Here is an 18,427-nt window from a genome sequence, read left to right on the forward strand (position 1 = left end):
GTATTTCATTGAAGGTGTTCTTACAGACAGTGTGACAAACATCAGGGGGTTCCTTATTTCTCTGTATCCTTAATTTCCTTAAGTTAATATCCAGAAGCGCAATTGCTAGCTTAGGGTGTTCAAACAATAAAAATGACTATGACAGGCAGCACTCACCAGCTAGTGTGTGCCGGGCGCCGGTAACATTTGGCTCACGTTGATGCGTCACGTAAATCCTCATGTGGTATAACTGCTAGCGTTCCCCTTACTTTCACATATTAAAAAACTGAGGTGCAGAGAGAGTATCTGTTTGCATAAGGTCACAGCTAATGAGTGGAAGGTCTGTGGTATGATCTCCATCGGTCCGTCCCCAGAGCCCCCAGAGCCCAAATTCTTCACCCCCATGCTCCCCCGCCTCTCCTCTGCTGGGGAGCCTCACACACGCCGGCACACAATGAGACGGCAGTGAAGGCAAGTCTTGTCTAATGTGCGGGGGCAGAGGTCCCAAAGGGACAGGGTCACAGTAAACAGAAAAAGGTTCTCGAGGCGCCTTCTGAGGACCAGCAAGGAATTCTTGGCTTGCATATTTTTTAATTAATTAATTAATTTTTGGCTTGTATCTTTTGAAGCCACTGATAACCATAATCCCCCCCACCTTTTTTTGTTGTTAGCTTTTAGACCAGTACTGACTGGCTTCAATATTTTTTTTTGATTGCAGAAGTAATAAATGCTCATTTGTAGAAGTGAATAGAATAAGTTGCAAAAGTTCCTCTTATGTTCCTAGTCCTATTCTCCAGAGGTCACTGACTGCTCATAAGTTTGTTTGTTTCTTTTTCCCCTTTCTTCCGCCTGCCCCCTCACTCCGTTTCAAGCCGTTGTTTCTCAGTCTAGTTGTGTAGGACACAGCTCCCTGGCCCATGCTGGTAGATGAGCCTTGCTCCCCCCCGCTCACGGCAGCTCTCGCCAGCCACTCACGCTGCCCACGGCAGCCCACAGTAGCCCACAGCAGTTCACGCCAACCTCTGGCTGCTCACGGCAGCCCAGCTCCAGGGAGAGCTGTTGTTCACAATCTTAGCTGTAGAGGGCGCAACTCACTGGCCCATGTGGATTGAACTGGCGACCTGGGCGTTAGAAGCACAGCACTCCAACCACCTGAGCCACTAGGGCCAGCCCTACTCATAAGTTTAATATACATCTTTCTTGGCCTTGGAGGGAGAGGGTAGCGTACTACAAGTTGTATGTGTGTGTAGTCTATACTTACGTACTCATGAACACTTTTAAGACAAACACTTGAACTGTACAGAACACGTAACTTACAGTTTTCTTTAAGCCATTTGTCGTGGCCATCTTTTTTTGGTGCTCTGCCTCGTTTAGTTTCTGCCTAGCGTCCCATCAGTAATTTGCTTCCACAGCCCTCGTCCATGGACGTGTAGGTTGGCTCTCCTGCCCAACATCGCGGCGAGCATCTGTCACAGCACTGTCCGTGTAGAAGGCTGCCACTGGCAGTAGTCTGGAAGGTGAAACAGCGGGGTCAAGGACGTGCTTATTTAAAATTTTGGTGTATAGTCTTAAGCTGCTCCTCCAAAAAGGCTATCCCAAGTTGCTGTCCTTCATATACGCCTGCAGTATCAAAAGAAGCCCCAAGATGCCTGCCCCGCACTGATTCTGCCTCCCCGCAGGTACCTGGAAGAGGTGGGCTACACCGACACCATCCTGGACATGCGGTCCAAGCGCGTGCGGTCCCTACTGGGCCGCTCGTTGGAGCTCAATGGGGCCGTGGAGCCCAGTGAAGGGGGCCCCAGGGCCACGCCGGGCCCTGGGGGGCTCAGTGGCGGGGAGTCACTGCTGGTGAAGCAGATCGAGGAGCAGATCAAGAGGTGAGCCCGTGGGCCTGGTGGATCCAGCCCTCTGCCTTCTCCCTCCTGATGAAGGCCATTGTCAGAAAACTCAGCAGTACTCGTGGAGGCTCTGCCGGCCACTTCCTTCCTGGAGCATGTTCTGGGCTCATTTGTTCCAGAACCCTCTGTCCCTTCATTGTGGGAGCCTGATTCTGTTCTGGGTCCCCGGCCCATATGCTCCCATGGCCTCGCCTTTGTGCTGATACATGCACCATGGCTCATCTCCAGCTTGGCCTCTCTGCTGAAGTTTAGCCCTGTACACCCCTCAGCAGACATTGAATCGAGCACCTGCTGATTCAGGCAGCCCCTGGGCCTCATGCTAGGACCTGGCAAGGAACAAGACACATAGTCACTGCCCTCTGGCTCTTACTCATTCTCTCATCCATAATCGTTACCCATCAGAATAAATAATGAGATGTTAGGTGCTATGAAGAAAAGGCAGGGTAATAAGGAAGACTGATGGGAGAAATAGAAACACTTTGGATGAGGTGGGCAGGAAGGACCTCTTTGTGGAGGTGAAGTTTGGACAGAGAAGTGCAGGAAATGGAGGGTAAGCCACACAAGTAGGTGGAGGGAGAATATTCTGGGCAGAGGAAACAGCAAGTGGACAGTTTCCGAGACAGAGGAGACCTGGCATGTTTGGGAATCAGCAGAAAGGTCAGCGTGGCTGCAGTGGGGCGAGCATGTGGGGCTGTGGTCTGTGGTGAGGCTGAAATCTCAGGAGTCAGATCAAACGGCCTCATTGGCCATGATAAGAAGTTTGGATTCTAGTCTGAGGGTTGTGGGAAGCCAGTGGTTTCCAGCTGGGGTGTGACGTAATCTGATACACTTGGTCTGCTTCGAGAAGCAGCGGCTGAATGAGGGCATGAGTCGGCAGGGAGACCAGTTGGGAGAGGATGGCAGTGTCCAGGTGAGAAATGGGGGACGTTAGGTGGAGGGGCAAGAAGTGGCCAGCTTCTCGATGGGTTTTTAGGGTAAGTTGACGTGATTTGAAGGATTGGATGTGGGGAGAAAGGAAAGACATTAGGGCTGCCTTCAGAGTTTGGTCTGAGCAGCTGGGAGCAGCAGTGGCTGAGATGGGGAAGATGAGTGGCACGTCAAGGGGGCCGTTTCGGATGAGTGGAGGAGGTGCCTGGTGACCCCAGTGCAGGTGTCGAGGAGCGAGCCTGGAGCGGGGGGCGGTGGCGGGGAGAGGGGCTTGACTCCTGTGTAACTAGTTCACCAGCACATGGGAGGTTTGTGAAAATCACAGGACTTGGTGGTCACAAGGGAGAGAGTGTAGGTGGCAGGCGCAGAGAGGAGGTGCGAGGACAGCCCTGGGGGCTCTCCTCTTTCGAGAGGCCAGAGAGAAGGGCAGGAGGAGGCTGAGCCAAGGCAGCCAGTTGTGGGGGAGGAAACCCTGAGAATGGTGTCCTGGCAGCTGAGCACAGACATGTTCTGCTTGGAGGCGGTGCACGCGGAGGCCAGGAAGTGCGTGCTGGACTCGGCTAGCTGGCGGAAAGGTCTCTCCGGAGCAGTCACCACGTACCCGGCCGTTGACAAGAGCATCAGCCTAGTGGCAAAAAAGGAGACTGTTTGCATTTATCTGAACTTTGAATTCCACCCCCTTTCTACCTGGAGTCAGGTTTGGCAAATAACTTCTTTTGCTAAAACTTGTCACTCAGTTGGGCATTAAACAGCAGGCTGGAAGGTGGAGCCAGGAGTGCCATCTGTCAGTGGGCGAGTGCATGCTCGCCCAGGGCCGGGCTGGCTTAGGGCCTGCGCATGGGTGACCAGTTCCTCTTTCCTGCTGGGGCTGTCTGCCACTCCCCTGACCTGCGCTTGTGGTTTGACCAGGCCGTGGGAACGGGGGCTGCGGAGTCAGTGGCACTTTCTTGTGTAGCTCTCCTGAGTCAGGACAATCGGGGACATGTGTGGTCAGGGTTGGGGGCCAGTCCTCTGGAACTCGGGCTCAGAACTCAAGTGAGGAGGTGGGTCCAGTCTGTGGTCCAAATGAAGTTTTGCTCTGGGGTGATCACCTGTCAGGCAGAGGCTGGGGCTGCGGCCCTGGGTGTGACCAGTCAGGGTTCCTCCGGGGTCAGGGTGGGCTCAGCCCCAAGAGCTGGGTCTCGGCTCTGGCCACCAAGCCTTGGTGCCCTCCCATCGGAGCTTTGTCCCTTGACAGGACTAACCCCCCCTGTCCCCCCCTGTCGTGGCAGGAATGCGGCGGGCAGAGATGGCAGAGAGCGCTTGGGCGGCTCGGTGCTGGAGCAGATCCCCTTCCTGCAGAGCTGTGAGGACGAGGACAGCGACGAGGACGACGAGCTGGACAGTGTGCAGCACAAAAAGCAGCGCGTGAAGGTGAGGTGTGAGCAGAGCAAGTGCTCCTCCCCTCCCCTGCTCTCCTCCCAGAGGACCCACCTGCTTTGTGCCCCTGCAGGTGCCGGGGGACTCCCTCTGGTCTGTGTGTGGCCTGAGCACATCCTCGAGTCCCCATCCCCTTGCCTCAGTAGCCTTCAGAGGCGCCTAGGTCTTTACTGTGAGGGCCCGCCTCTGTACCCCTGTGCCCCTGTTCTCTCCGTCCTCCCTGCTTCAGCTCAGGTGCTCCTGAGAGGTCATTCCTGAACTCTGCAGACCAGGCCAACCCCGTGGTGCCCCCACAGCGCTCTCTCCTTTGGGCCAGTCTGATCACAGTCATGCTCAGATATTGTTTGGTGTGGCAGTGGCTCCCTGTCCCCCCATAGAGGGTAAGCTCCACAAGGCAGGGACTCTGGGGGTCTTTTCATGGTGCTCCCCGGCACCCTGAATAAATGTGGCTGGGTGGGGGCAGGGCTCCATGGGGGCTTCCGGAGGATGTGAGTGTCCGTCTGCTGTTGGTGTCAGGATCCAGGCCCGGGACACTTCATGGGGTAAAGTCCAGATCCCTTCAGCTTGACCTCAAAATATGGCGCATACCACATTTCACCCCCCTCCTTAACTGCCACAGCCTGTGTCCCTGCCATCTCGATGGTGCTGTCCTGAGGCGTAGCATAGTCTCGTTTGTCCAGTAAACGTCAGTTTGGGTCTCACGGGCCAGCTCTGCTGCCAGCAAGGGTATGGAGACACAGTTCCCGACGTAGAGGAGTTGTGGCTGGTGGCGGGCTTGTAAGCAGTCGCATACAAAGGGACATGCCACAGTGGAGACAGGGACGTGTGCCTGTAGAGGAGGCATCTGTGCGAGACGGCCTTTTTTTAACCTGCTTCCCCATCAGAACTCCCTCTCTCCCTCCCTCCTTCAGGCCCACCTCAGACACCCACTCCTCTAGGAAGCCTTCCCTGACTCACCCTTGCTGCCCTCCCCTTATAAGCTCAGGAACCTCTTGGGGGTTTGGTCTCCCTGTCTCGTGTCAGGTCTGTGTCCTCCGCCTCGCATCCCTGTGAGGGACCAGGTCTGTCCTGGCCTCTCCTCCGTCCCATGTCCCCAGTGTGGCTCAGCACAGGGTCCTGCCCAGCCTACGTGCTCAGTGAATGTAGTGAGTGGAAGGGAGGACACAGATCAAAACCCTGGAGCTTGGCTTACAGGAGAAGCAGGGTGTGTCTGAGCCCGAGCTCCCCGGTACTGCTGTCCCCTGGTCCCAAGTGCTGGTTCCTCCTACCCCTCGTCAGAAATTATCACTGACTTTTCATACTCTGTCACTGCCCCTGTACCACCTGCCCTGTGGGGTGCCTCAGTGTGTGGGGGTTTCACACCTCCCCAGACCCTGTCTCTACACAACAGACCGTCAGTGACCAGACTGATTTGAAAGCCTTGCCCGGGACTCCCCGAGTGTCCACTGTCCTGTCTGTGTAACATTGGGCACCTGATGGTCTTAGCTTCAGTTTCTGGGGCTGAGGGTCCCTGTCTGGGGGCTGCAGAGGATTTGATTTGAATGAGTTCACGCCTAGAAAGGCCTTGGCTGCACAGTGGCTAACCATGCAGGCGTTCTGTGGTGGCGGTAGTAGTGATACTTGCAGTGTTGTGGCACTAACAGTCACAGGCCCTCTCTTGTGGGCCTTGCAGAGCACCTGTACAGTCCTGTGGAACCCTGACCCCTGCCACGGCCTCTGGGCATGCTGTCAAAACCCTGGCCCTAGGTCTTCTGGAAAGGAAGAGGAAGTGCCCGTGTGCCAGCCCTCTGGGCCTCCCTTGCCCACGAGAGGCTGGTCCCTCACAGATGCCTACAAGGTGTTGCTTCCAAATTCGTACCACTCCAGACCCAGCTTGGGGTGCTGAGCTTGGAGGGGGTCAGCCTCACCCTCAAGTTGTTCACTGAGGCCGGCTCCGTGGGTGCCCAAGACATGGTCCAGGCCGGAATCACTTAGGAGGGAGAAGGTTCCCTGGAAGAGGCAGTGGTCGAGTCTGGTGGTCGTCAGCCTCCCGGTGCTGGGCTGGGTATGCTTTTACATGCTTACAGCAGAACTAAGATACCAGAATTGTCTTTGAAAATTCTGGAACTCCTTTAAGCCTTGAAGGTTCTGTGTGCACAGCCCCTGGATGGTACTTTGTATAAAATGTGATGCTTACACCATGAGAGGGTAAAGAATCATGCAAGGTGTCATCTCATAAGGCTGTGTCTAAAAGGTGTCCATGTGGGAAATGCAGGTGCCAGGCTGCTCCTAAATCCACAAGTCTGGGATGGGACTGAGGAAAACAGGATGATTTAGCGTGGAAAATGGCAAACTCAGTATTCACTTGCCCTGCATTCTGTTTCTTAGAGTGGAGGAACCATGGTTTTTTTTGTTTTTGTTTTTGGCTTTTTTTATCATTCTGCAAGCAGAACATACTGGTTATATAAGAAAACTAAAGTTCAGCTAATCTGGAAAGTTCTAAGGAAGACTTGGAGAACCCCAGGGAAGCCCATGCCCCAGAGTTGTCTTAGTGTGGAGGGGATGGCTTGGATCTGGTGGCCTGGGACAAGGGCCTTCACTCTGCTCAGCCTGTTTCCTCATCTGTAAAATGGGAAGAATAATTACAGCAATGATAACCGTCCGTATTTGGGGTTGTGAAATCATATGTGTGAGTCTTACTCAGTGCACTGAATAATGCAGAGGGGCCGGCAGTGTTTGATGAGGGCTGTTATTACTGTTACACCCGCGGGGCTGCTCTCACTTCTATTGTGCACCTCCATACACTCAGCCAGTCACATAGACACAAACATCGTCCCTCTCCCCTGAGGCAGGTTGTCTGTCGGCTTTTCTTCAGGAGAAATACTGTGCTGCCAGGCAGGGATTGTGGGGAGCAAAAGCCAGGAGGGCTGTGAGGGGATCACAGCTGGAGGCGGAGGAGGGAGGGGTCTCCATAGCAGGCTGGGGGCCGGCCCCACCCAGCGCTAGTAAGGTGCAGCCTCTGAAGGCTCCCAGCAGGGGGAGCACAGCTCCCAAAGTGTGGGGCTTGGTGGGGGGAGCTGGTGGCTGCTGCTGCACCACAGTTCCAAACAGGGAGCCCTGTCTTCTCTGTTCCAAGACCCGGTAGGCTTGCCCTCTGGGCATGAGTCCCCTGACCGGTCTGGTTTTCTCCATGCCCAGCTGCCGTCCAAGACCCTGGTGCCCGAAATGGAGGACGAGGATGAGGAGGATGACTCAGAAGATGCCATCAACGAGTTTGACTTTCTAGGCTCAGGAGAGGACGGGGAGGGCTCTCCGGACCCTCGGCGATGTGCTGCAGAGGGGCCCCACCGTGAGCTGGGTGAGTGGACGGTCTTCTGTCCAGCCTTCCTCGGGGAGCTTTCTGGGGGCACACACAGCTGCCTGCAGCTGCTTCCTGCCCTGGGGTCCGCACCGGATAGTTATACTTCCTGAGACGAGGGCAGCCGAGGAGAACGAGGCCCACTCCACAGTGGCCAGGCCCGCACCTCTTCCCTGGAAAATCCCTGTGGGGACACAGGCAGGCCTGGCTCTTCCTGCAGCAGGGCCTCCAGCTCTCCGCACGCGTGCGTCCAGATCTTGGCGGACCTCAGGGAGGAAACAGGATGGGGAGCCGAGGGGGTGAGGCCGATGGGGCACTGCTCCATCTTCCTCCCATACTGTGACTGAGCTAAGAGGCCCTCGGGTCACGGAGGATGACTGGGGACAGGCTCCAGCAAGGCCGCCCAGAGGGGTTCCCGGCTCAGCGGCTCTCCTCTGCCTGTCCCCCACCCCTGCCCTGGGGCCAGGGCTCCCCGGCCTCCCCACTGTTGCAGGAGAGGCTTCTGGTGGCAGGTATCACCTGTGCCTGGCTTGGTTGAATTGGTGGCTGACTCCTGCCCGGTGCCTCGTCCCTGTAGAAAGCCGGCGGGTCAAGCTCCAGGGAATTTTGGCCGACCTTCGGGATGTGGATGGGCTGCCCCCCAAAGTGACTGGCCCGCCTCCTGGCACACCCCAGCCCCGGCCACACGAAGGTAAGAGGCCCCTACACTCTGGTCCAGTCCCGCAGGGCCCGCGACACCCACAGCAGAGGGAGGCTGCAGAGCTAAGCCCAGGGCTTCTGTGTCCTCAGGGTCGAGGCCTGGCCTCTAGTCTGCAGCCTCCCTGTCCCAAAAGTTCGTCTGTCTGTCTGTCTCCCCCTCTTTTTGTCTGTCCTGCCCTGTCTGTCTGTCCCTGTCTCTTTCTTTCCAGCTGTGATTCTTGATCTTGTCCTCTCCCTGTCTCTCTTTCTCACACCTCATCTCTCTCTCTCTGCCTCTCTCTGTCTCTTTCTCTCTCCCGGCCCCTCTGTCCCCTCCCTCCCCTCCCCCCACCAGGTTCCTTTGGCTTCTCCTCAGACGTTTTCATCATGGACACTATCGGGGGCGGGGAGGTGAGCCTGGGGGACTTGGCAGATCTCACCGTCACCAATGACAACGACCTCAGCTGTGATGTAAGTTCTCGGGGTGCCCCGCCCCTCACGACCCCTGTTGGGCATCCTGCCCAGTGCCAGCGCTTCCTGGGTGCTGACTGTGTGCACGGCCTGTGCTCAGTCCCTTACCCATGAGGACAAGGGGTGCCGACGCAGACAGGTTGAGGGACTTCACAGGGTCCCCAAGCTGCAGGGCCTAGAAGACTCGGTATCTTAATCACGGTGCCAGGCTCTTCTCCAGACGACACTCCCTCCGGCCCCAGCTTATGGGCATCTCAAGTCCAGGACCCACTATTGCTGGGGGCGTGGCGAGGGGGGAACAGAATTTGAAATACAGCATCAGAGGAGGAAGGGGGCTCTGGGCTGGCGGCAGTGAGGGTAAGAGTCCGTGCAGGACGCAGGAATTGAGCTAATGGCCTCCAGCCAGCAACCAAAACCTCATGTCATTCTGGTGCATAGGGGGGCTAGGGAGGGCAGCTGGGCTGGAATGAAAGGGGACCTTAAGGCTGGTGTGTGAGCCCGAGACATGGAGAGGCAGCTGGCTCTCTGGGAATCTCGAACTCTGCATGTGTGTGCATTTTCCTGTGGCAGAGCACTCCCCATGGCTTCTGTTTAGCAGGATAGGTGGTTGGTGGCCCCGCAAGGTCAGGGCGACTGCTGTGGGAAGCTGGGAAGGGAGGCCAGGCGGGAGGCTGGGAGCTGCCTGAGTTTGACCCCCTCCTGGGGATTGTGCGCGTGAGGGGTCCCCACACCACAGTAGATTCTCTCACCCTAAAGAGTGTGGCAGAAGTGACAGCTGAGGCAGGAACCTTGGGTGACAGAGCCTAGATGAAAGGGTTCGTCAGAGTTGAAGCCCTTCTTGGGGCAGGGCACTGAGGCTTGCCTGATAGTCTGCTCTTTCCCGAATGGCCCTCCCTGGGTCTGCACTTGGAGAGCGAAGCCTTAGGGCATGTGCAGTATCCCTGTTTCTCCCCACTGTGTGTACTTGTCCCATTTCCCTGCCCCAGCATCATGTCTAAATGCCCTCTCTTTCCAGAGAGACTTCCTATGACCTCTTAACCTCTCTCTTTGAACTCTTCCCTCTGCAGCCACTCGTAGTGTCTTCCCCAGTCCGAGCCTCCCATGGGGCGGCTGCAACAAACCTGTCATTTCACTGCTCTAAACCCTCCCTCGGCCCCCCACTTCACTTAGGATGAGATGCAGGTTCCTGAACGGGGGCTCACCCTCTGCCACTCTCCTCCTTGCTTTCTGCCACCCAGGTCTTCCCTCAGGCTGCACCCCAGGACCCCACCTTGCTGCCTCCTGCCTCAGGGCCTTGGCACATGCACTTACTCAGTCCCCTCCCCTGTCTCGTTAGGTCCTGCTCATGTCCCGCTTGCTCAGGAAAGCCTAGTCGACCCCCACAGAGGCAGTAAGGCTGCGGGTGCCTCTGCCCAGGGCATTTTTAATTCATAACACTGCTCGTAGTTCATAAGCCTACGCACTGGTGGGCGATCCTGAGTGTCTCCCCAACCCCCTCTAAGCTGTGAGATCCCAGGGGTTTGGACACTTGTCTCCCCAGAACCTGTCTCCTACAGTCCCTGCACACTGTGGGAACTTGTTGAGTGAGTAGGGGGGACACTGCAGGGCCAGGAGGAAGGGGGTAATGTCCAGGTCTGGAGGCCAGTCTGTGGGGTGCTCCTTGGGGGTCTGGGGTGGGGGTAGGACAGATCCTTGCAGTCCTGGATGTCAGTGTCTGCCGGGGTGGAAGAGAAGACCTGAGGCAGCTCCCCCCACCCCAGTTGTCTGACAGCAAAGATGCCTTTAAGAAGACATGGAACCCCAAATTCACCCTGCGCTCACACTACGATGGCATCCGTGCCCTGGCCTTCCACCACAGCCAGTCGGCTTTGCTCACCGCTTCCGAGGATGGCACACTTAAACTCTGGAACCTGCAGAAGGCTGTCACAGCCAAGAAGTAAGGGCAGCGACCCAGGGTTGGAGGGCTGGGCCCAGGGGACTGGGTGACAGGGGGCTCTGGGTGACATCTGTCTCCCCACAGGAATGCTGCACTAGACGTGGAACCTATCCACGCCTTCCGGGCTCACAGGTAGGGAGATGCCCCAAAGGCAGGCTGACCCCTGGCTTGCTCACTGCCTTTCCAGGGGCCCGATGGCGGGAGGCAGGGCAGCAGGAGGGCTCTGAGTCCCTGTGACCCTCTGCACACACACCCCTCACTCCTGGTGCTCTGCATACTTTCACTGTCCACTTTCAGCTCGTTCTCAGCACAGCCTTTGGAGGAGGAAACAGACCTGGAGGGTGGGGGGAGGCAGGGGACAGCCTACTTGCCCAGTGGCACAAGAGCCCCAGATGCTGAATTCTATCTGGCCATCCTTGGAAAATGCTAGTAAAGAAAGAACTTCACGGTCCCCAGGGAGGGATTGGAGAAGGGCAAGCACTGACTTGTTTGTCTCCCCCTTTGTATCCTCTAGGGGCCCCGTGTTGGCAGTAGCCTTGGGCAGCAACAGTGAATACTGTTACAGTGGTGGGGCAGATGCCCGCATCCACAGCTGGAAGATTCCAGACCTCAACATGGACCCCTATGATGGTTACGGTGAGACAACTCCCTCTGCCTCCCTCCCTTTCGCCCACCCATCATCCACTGGGGCCGCGTCATTCCCTTAGCACATAGAGCATTCGCCTATACCTAACGCTGCAGGTATTGGGGGGAACACCAAGGACGCTCAGCCTGGTGAAGCGTGGAACAGCATGACTCAGCACGTCACTGCGTCACACAAGATGAGCAGATGGTTGAGCTGACTCAGAATCAGTGTGAGGGCCGGGGGCTCAGCCCAGGGAAGCTGGGCCCTGGAGGAGCTGCGCTCAGGCTCGGCCAGTGTCTTTATGTGGTTGGTTGGGGGAGTGGGTGAGGCGAAAGTAGAGTGGATGAGATAGGAGAAGTTAGCTGGGCCAGCTTGTAGGGAGTTTGTGTTTCATCTTTGGGGCACCTTTAAGAGTTAAGTAGGCCAGACTGTCACCTCTGTTCTGTGTCTGTCCCCCTATTCTCTGATACCTCTGTTGATAACCCTTTTGATCACACACGTGCTTCACGCAGCATCCTGTCATGGCAGAGTTTAGAGGTCGGTGTCTCCCGCAAGGAATGTAACACGATTTTCCAGAGAGCAGCCTCAGCCTGGGAAAGGTCAGGGGTCAGTCCCTGGCAGAATGTGCTCTGAGCCAATCGAGCTGCCACACATTGAACGTCAGCAGGACCCGACCAGAGTCCCCCATGTGGACTTGAGTGACCAGGGAGGCAGTTGTGGGAATGACCTTTTGAAGTGACTGGACAAGTCTGGTGCACGGGGGCAGAAAAGACTGCTGGGACCAAGGGTGGGGCCAACCCACAGGGCCCAGGCTGCCAAGAATCGCCATTGTTCCTTCTCCCCTAACTAAGTGCTAAAAATTGTGTATCAAGTGCCCACTCTGTGCCAGGCACTATTGTGGGCCCCGGGGGGACAGCAGGGAACAGAGGAATATCCCTGCCCTCTGGGGCTTCCCTGCTGGGCTTCCTTCAGAGCCCTGAAATATTCCAAGAGAAGCTGGTGGGCAGTGTGAACAGCCACCAGGGCAGGCTGCGGTGGTGAAGCTCTGAGGGCATGACGATTATGGGTATGAAGCTGGGTGCAGGGTGGCAGAGCTGGTGCTCCCAGGTTGTCCAGGATCTGGGCCCGCAGCCCTAACACAGTCCGTCCTCCCTTTGGTGGGTCTAGACCCGAGCATGTTGAGCCACGTCCTGGAGGGCCATGGGGACGCTGTGTGGGGCCTGGCCTTTAGTCCCCCCACCCAACGCCTGGCCTCCTGCTCCGCCGACGGCACTGTCCGCATCTGGGAGCCCAGCAGCAGCAGCCCCACCTGCCTCTGTACCTTCTCCACAGCCAGCGGTGAGTGGGGGACAGGGACAGTGGGAACTATGACTGCTCCCACAGGAGCTGTACAGAGCTGGAGGCCTTGAGAGGAGGGTGGCTCCTGCACCCCTGTCCCAGGGCCAGACTGGTCTGTTAGGCAGCCTTCGCTCCCCTCTGCCCTCAGATCACGGGATCCCCACCTCAGTGGCCTTTACCAGCATCGAACCTGCACACATCGTGGCCTCCTTTTGCTCTGGCGACACAGTCTTGTATGACCTAGAGGCTGAGAGTGCTCTCCTCACGCTGGAGTCCCCAGGGAGCAGCGGTAAGGGGGCCCGGGGCGGGGGGCTGGCATCTGAATGCTCCAAGGCCCCAGTTCTGTGCTTTGGTGATCCAAGGCTTGCTCAGTTGCAGGTGGCTCCCCATCCCCTCTGGGGCTCTGAGTTGGAAGGAGATGAGGTCCCAACTACTGCCTTTACGGACAGCAGGGGTCTCAGGAGGGCTGAGAGGAGGGAGCGTGTCCGGGATTCACACATCAGCCCACTGAGTGGCGTGGGCAAGCTGTCTCAATGGCTGTCATCTTCCTGCCCATGCCAGGGCAGGCCCCAGTACCCATTGTACCAGTGAGGCCCATGGAAGGGTGCAGGCTGGGTGTCCCCCCCCATCATCTAGGTGGAAGCAGGGTGTGGGAGCGTGGTCCTTTTCTTGCCTTTGTCCTGGTCCCCCGATGTGCCCCTGATGTCCTCGCTCTCTGTTTTCCTTCTAGGCCCCACCCAGATCAACCAGGTGGTGAGTCATCCAAACCAGCCCCTCACCATCACCGCCCATGATGACAGAGGCATCCGCTTCCTGGACAACCGGACAGGTGAGGCCCAGCCTTCCCAGCTCCCCGACTCCCCTGTTCTTGTGGGAGGCAGGGATGGACCAGGCTCAGACACAGAACCGCTGGGGTCTGTTGGAGGCTCTGAGCGTCCCTTCTAGCCTCTTCACCTTCGCAGGCAAGGTGGCGAGTGGGACAATAACCTGTCGCCCCTCTCCCCTCAGGGAAATGTGTGCACTCCATGGTTGCCCACCTGGACGCGGTCACGTGCCTGGCCGTGGACCCCAATGGTGTATTCCTGATGTCGGGAAGTAAGTTGGGACCCTCCTGGCTCCTTTTCCTGGCAGGGCTGGGCACTGGCCCCAAGTTGGGGCAGCTGGTGAGAGAGTAATCCAAGCAGGGGCAGGGAGCCACTGGGTGACAGGAAAGCACTGTAGGCATTTCCTACATCATCTCATTTAATCTGAATGACCCTAGGAGGTTGGTACTGTTACCCCATTGTACAGATGTGGAAACTAAGGCTCAGAGAAGTTATGTAATTTGGGCACAGCCCAGCCAGTTGCAGGCATTTGGAGGTTCAGGTCTATCTGACTCGGTCCCCAAAAGCTTGTTAGCTTGTTTCACATTCAGTGCTGCCCTGCTATCTGTGGTTAAAAGCGACCGAGGCCCAGCGACCTTGGGGCTGTGCCTCAAAGGGATGGGGGTGGGACTTGGGCAGATGGGGGGGCTGCTCCCCAGGGGGTAAAGGGTGTATGTGGGTGGTCAGGGAGACCTGCCATGGGGGTGGGGCTGCCACACACTTCGTGGTGTGTCAGCGAGCTGTCAGCAAGTGAAGGTGCAGAGTTGCGAGCAGTTGGGGGGAGTGGATGGGTTTGGACCCATCTCGTCCTCCCAATCTGCCCCGTGACAGGAGCAGCTGTCTCCGAGGAGACAGGTGAGGGGATGGTGAGTGAGATCTAGCCCTGGCAGGGAGGATGCAGTGCAGGGCCCAGGTCCCCCCAGAAAAGGACAAAAAGAGCCGGCCTCCACGTCAGCCAGCCTGATCCTTCTGACACAAAGTCAGGCCGTCTCCCTCCAGGGGCTCATGGCCCTCAAAGCTGGGCGCCATGCTGAGCCCGGCTCTCCGACCTCCCCACACTCCTGCTCAGGCTGTGGCAGCCACACTGCCTCCTGTCGGTCCTCAGGGCCTTCCCTAAGGCTCTTCTCCCTGTAGCCCTTGGCCATTCTGTCCTCACGCTGACCGACTTGTACCCACACACTCCTGAGCACCTGGCATTGTTTATTCTGTTTTCTTATTTACTGTCTCTCCCACACTGGAATGTCAACACCACAGGGCCAGGGACACTGGCCCATTTTGTTCACTGTACCCCTGGGACCCAGTACACAGTAGGTGTTCAGGAAACCCTTGGTAACTAGATGGATGGATGGTAGGAGGGACATCAGGAGGTAACTGGGCAGAGGTGAGCGGGAGAAGGATTGAGCCCCCACCCGACTCTGAGGACCTTTGGAGAGGCCGGCTGAGGGGTTCAGGGGTCAGGTCTGGGGGGTACGGTGCTGCTGGGTGACAGCTCGTTCCGCTCCCACACCTGCGCAGGCCATGATTGCTCCCTTCGTCTGTGGAGCCTGGATAACAAAACGTGTGTGCAAGAGATCACGGCCCACCGCAAGAAGCACGAGGAGGCCATCCACGCTGTTGCCTGCCACCCCAGCAAGGCCCTCATCGCCAGTGCGGGCGCCGACGCCCTGGCCAAGGTCTTTGTATGATGCCCACCTGGCCCCGCCCTGGCCAGGGATCGGGGCCGGGCAGGTGGGACGGAGGTGAGAGGCTGGGAAGGAAGCAGGCTTGGCTCAGGAAGGCAGAACCCCCTGTATCATCACCCACGACAGGGCCCTTAAACACACCCCTTCGCCTGGCCTTTCTGAGGGTGCCAAGTTCTGTAGTCACAGTTTTGGCACCCGGGATCGCGTCTGGACATTCAGAAGCGGGGTTGAGGCTTAGAGGGACCCAGAGCTGCCTTACTCCTTATACCCTGGAGGTCATGGTTCAGTCTCCCCTCCCTTCTGTCTCCCACAGGTGCCTCCCAGCCTCTTCCCGCCTGCCTTGGAGCCTGGTGGTGCTAAAGGCCCCTTCCCCAGGAGGCGCTCGCCCATGGTCTGCCCTTCCCCCAGCATCCAGCCTGGGGAGTTGCCTCCTTCAGGAACCACCCTCCAAGATAGCCTCTGGGAGTTTCCTCTCAGCCCTGACACCCACTCCTGGTCTCTGACCTGCCTTCTGGCGGTAGCACAACCAGGGCTGAGTGTCCTTGGGGATCAGCTTTTCCAAGATGCCAGAAGGTGCCAGATTCTCTCTTTGAACTCCTGACCCCTCCTCTCCATCCTCCCAGACCTGGATGGGAACTGCTGGGAGGAACCCCAGATGCCCCTGCTCTGGGTCTTTCGGGGAGCCATGGAGCCAGCTGGACCTGGGCTATCCCCAGTGGGAGTGCTAAGCACACCCAGTCCACCACCCTCCCCTCCAGTTCCCTCAACTCAACTTTCCAGACACTACCCAATGCCTCCAGGGTCAGTAGCTGCCTGGGGAGCAGGTGATGCCCTCTGGGGAGGTGCCCGCCCCTACCTCCCCAACACTCCTCCAAGGACAGCCCCCTCCACCCCCACCAGGTCACCCAGGGGGAGAGAAGGCCTTCTCTTGCCCCTCCCTGAGGCAAGAGAGGGTGGAGTGGGGTCCCCTGGGCCCCCGTAACTCCCTGTATATCTGTATAAATAAATGGGATTTTAATGGAGCCCCCCTCCCCCCATGTCGTTATCACTGTGTGATAGTCTGTCAGTCTCCTCTCCTGGCCCTCCACTATCTTCCTCTATTTATTTCACTCTTTTTTGGGTTCCATCCTGAGCCCTCAGGCCCCCTTTCCAGATTCCTGTTCATAAGCCCCATCCCCTCTGTCCTGGACTTGTATGTGAAACTTGTCTCAATAAACCCTTTGGAGTAAGATGGGTGGTGGTACTGATTGTCGAGGGGACCGGGGACTTGGGGGAAGGAGTAACCAGCCCTGCCGGGGTGGGTGGAGCTTGCAGAGGCGATAGATGGGTTGGGGTTTTGTGGTAGAGCAAGGGGGGCCAGAGGGGCCCAGAGCTTAGGCGGGGGTGTGGGTGGAGGGACGGAAGTGGGGGCACAGGACCGAATCTCCCCGTGCTTCTCCTTTCTGTGCCTAAGTGCTGCCTCCCCTGGGGGCAGAGCCCCACAAACAGATGATGTGACAATCAGGCTCAAGACAACTCGCCCCTCTCAACAGCTCCCCACAATGTGTGATGGGTATCGGTGAGGCCCCCCTTCCCTCCCCACCCACCTCCACATGCTGGCAGCTTCCCAGGAGATGTGAGGGCCCAGATGAATCCCTTCCCTTCTCTGAAGTGGCCAAATCACAGTGGTAAACTGTGCACTTAGCAGGAACCAGACCCTGTGCCAAGCTCTTCACATGCAGTTTCACTGGGTCCTCACAGCCTCAAAAAGTAAGGAGCGTTATGCACGTTTTACAGAGGATGAGATTGGGGGAGACTCGGGCTTGCCCAAAGCCTCCAGCAGGTCATCAGAATTTGTATGCAGTCCCTTGTCACTCCCTCTGCTTGCTAAGGTCTCCACCTACCAGCTAAGTGTCCTTGGGCAAGTCCCAGCACCACTTGGGTTGTTAAGGCCTGTGCCCAGTGCCCAGAATGAGGCCCAGTCACTGGCAGGCCCCTGTGAACACCTGACAAAGTCCTGCAAACCGCACACTCGGGACATGTTAATATTTCAAGGAAAAAGGTTGCAGGTGGGCAGCTGGCCATCAGGTGACACAAGAGCCTGGCTATGGGCTCCACGTGGCCTCACTCCCCCCTCATTCCTCTGGGTTCTGAGCAGCTTCCCCAGGTGGTGGTTTGGGTTTTCAAAGCTCCAGCCTCAGACTTCCTTCCCCAGCCCCAGCCAGTCCCCGGATGTGGTGACAATTGCTACTGTACCAACCTCAGCTGCCCCCAACAACCCTTTACCAGGAAGGGGGGTTCGTCTCATGGCCCCCATCCCCAACCAGCTGTGCTGGTCCAGAACCCAGGCAGGCAGGTGGCCCATCTTTATTGGGTAGCCTTTGGAGCTCAAACCAGGCTTTGGCCTTTCTAATGGGGTGGGGTGGTAGCAACTGACTTGGTGATCTTTGACAAGTCATTTTGCCTCTGAGGGTTCAGCTTCCTGTATGTAAACTAAATGGTAGCCACTTTTATTATTAGCTGGGGAAGAGAAATCAAGTCTGAAATGCTTCTTTGAAAGAGGTGTTTTATGACAGGCCCGGCACACAGTAGGCCATCAATCTATGCTTGCTGGATGACTGAACAAACCCACCCACCAGAATGCTTTAGGTGCCCACCCCGGTATCCCTGCAAATTATGGTGACAGCCACCATTTATTGTGTTCCAGGCACCATGATACAATCTCATTAATCCCGGCAAAGATCCTCCTATTACTGTCTGATCTAACACATAGAGAAACAGGCTCAGAGAGGGAAAGTCACCTGCCTAAAGTCACACGGAGAAAGAAATGCACATTTCCCCAGGAGAACAATCAGTTCTCCTATCTACAAAGTGGTGTGGTGTGGTGTGTTGTCCTCCTTGGTTGCTATGGCCCTTTAAGCCACCCCAGGCCTTTGGCTCTTCACCCTGGGGAGCTGAGGGAAGGAAACCACCCCTTTTCCACCCACCCTGTGTGTGACTATCCAGCACAGGTAACCTAGGCCTGGCCCTTTCAGTTTACGCCCCACACCTTGCCCAAAGTTGCTGGAGAGAGACCTGAGACATGAACCTCTGCCCATCTGGAGGCTTCGGTCTTCCCACCTGTGGAATGGGCTGGGGGAGCTCTGCAACACCCCCTCCTCGGGGCTGGGACGCGGAAGGGCAGAGCCAACTCTGGAAAGACGGAGGCCTAGACCAGAGAGCGAGCTGGACTTGACACCGTTTCCCACCCTTTCACCCCGCGATGAGCGCCAGATGCAGGCCAGGCGCCTCCTGC

The 18,427-nt window shown here is 57.3% G+C and overlaps 1 protein-coding gene across 3 annotated transcripts in view; it reads left to right on the forward strand.

Annotated features, from left to right (window-relative positions):
- STRN4 (striatin 4) overlaps positions 1–16,384 on the forward strand; it is a 26,010-nt gene extending 9,626 nt beyond the window's left edge. For 2 of the 3 annotated variants that reach the window (XM_074316214.2, XM_074316216.2), the window contains exons 5-18: positions 1,659–1,856; positions 4,076–4,217; positions 7,401–7,560; positions 8,138–8,251; positions 8,594–8,709; positions 10,470–10,645; positions 10,730–10,777; positions 11,160–11,281; positions 12,438–12,608; positions 12,757–12,897; positions 13,339–13,437; positions 13,617–13,703; positions 14,987–15,210; positions 15,467–16,384. In XM_074316214.2, the coding sequence (XP_074172315.1) occupies positions 1,659–1,856; positions 4,076–4,217; positions 7,401–7,560; positions 8,138–8,251; positions 8,594–8,709; positions 10,470–10,645; positions 10,730–10,777; positions 11,160–11,281; positions 12,438–12,608; positions 12,757–12,897; positions 13,339–13,437; positions 13,617–13,703; positions 14,987–15,156 (1,744 nt within the window). In that variant the 3' untranslated portion in view covers positions 15,157–15,210; positions 15,467–16,384. The remainder of the gene's footprint in view (positions 1–1,658; positions 1,857–4,075; positions 4,218–7,400; positions 7,561–8,137; positions 8,252–8,593; positions 8,710–10,469; positions 10,646–10,729; positions 10,778–11,159; positions 11,282–12,437; positions 12,609–12,756; positions 12,898–13,338; positions 13,438–13,616; positions 13,704–14,986; positions 15,211–15,466) is intronic. The other variant, XM_074316215.2, reaches the window with a different exon arrangement.
- Positions 16,385–18,427: the final 2,043 nt, after the last annotated feature.

The sequence above is a fragment of the Rhinolophus sinicus genome, chromosome 8 (assembly GCF_057876585.1).
Source record: "Rhinolophus sinicus isolate RSI-liver-muscle chromosome 8, RSI-T2T, whole genome shotgun sequence".
Lineage (NCBI taxonomy): Eukaryota > Metazoa > Chordata > Mammalia > Chiroptera > Rhinolophidae > Rhinolophus > Rhinolophus sinicus.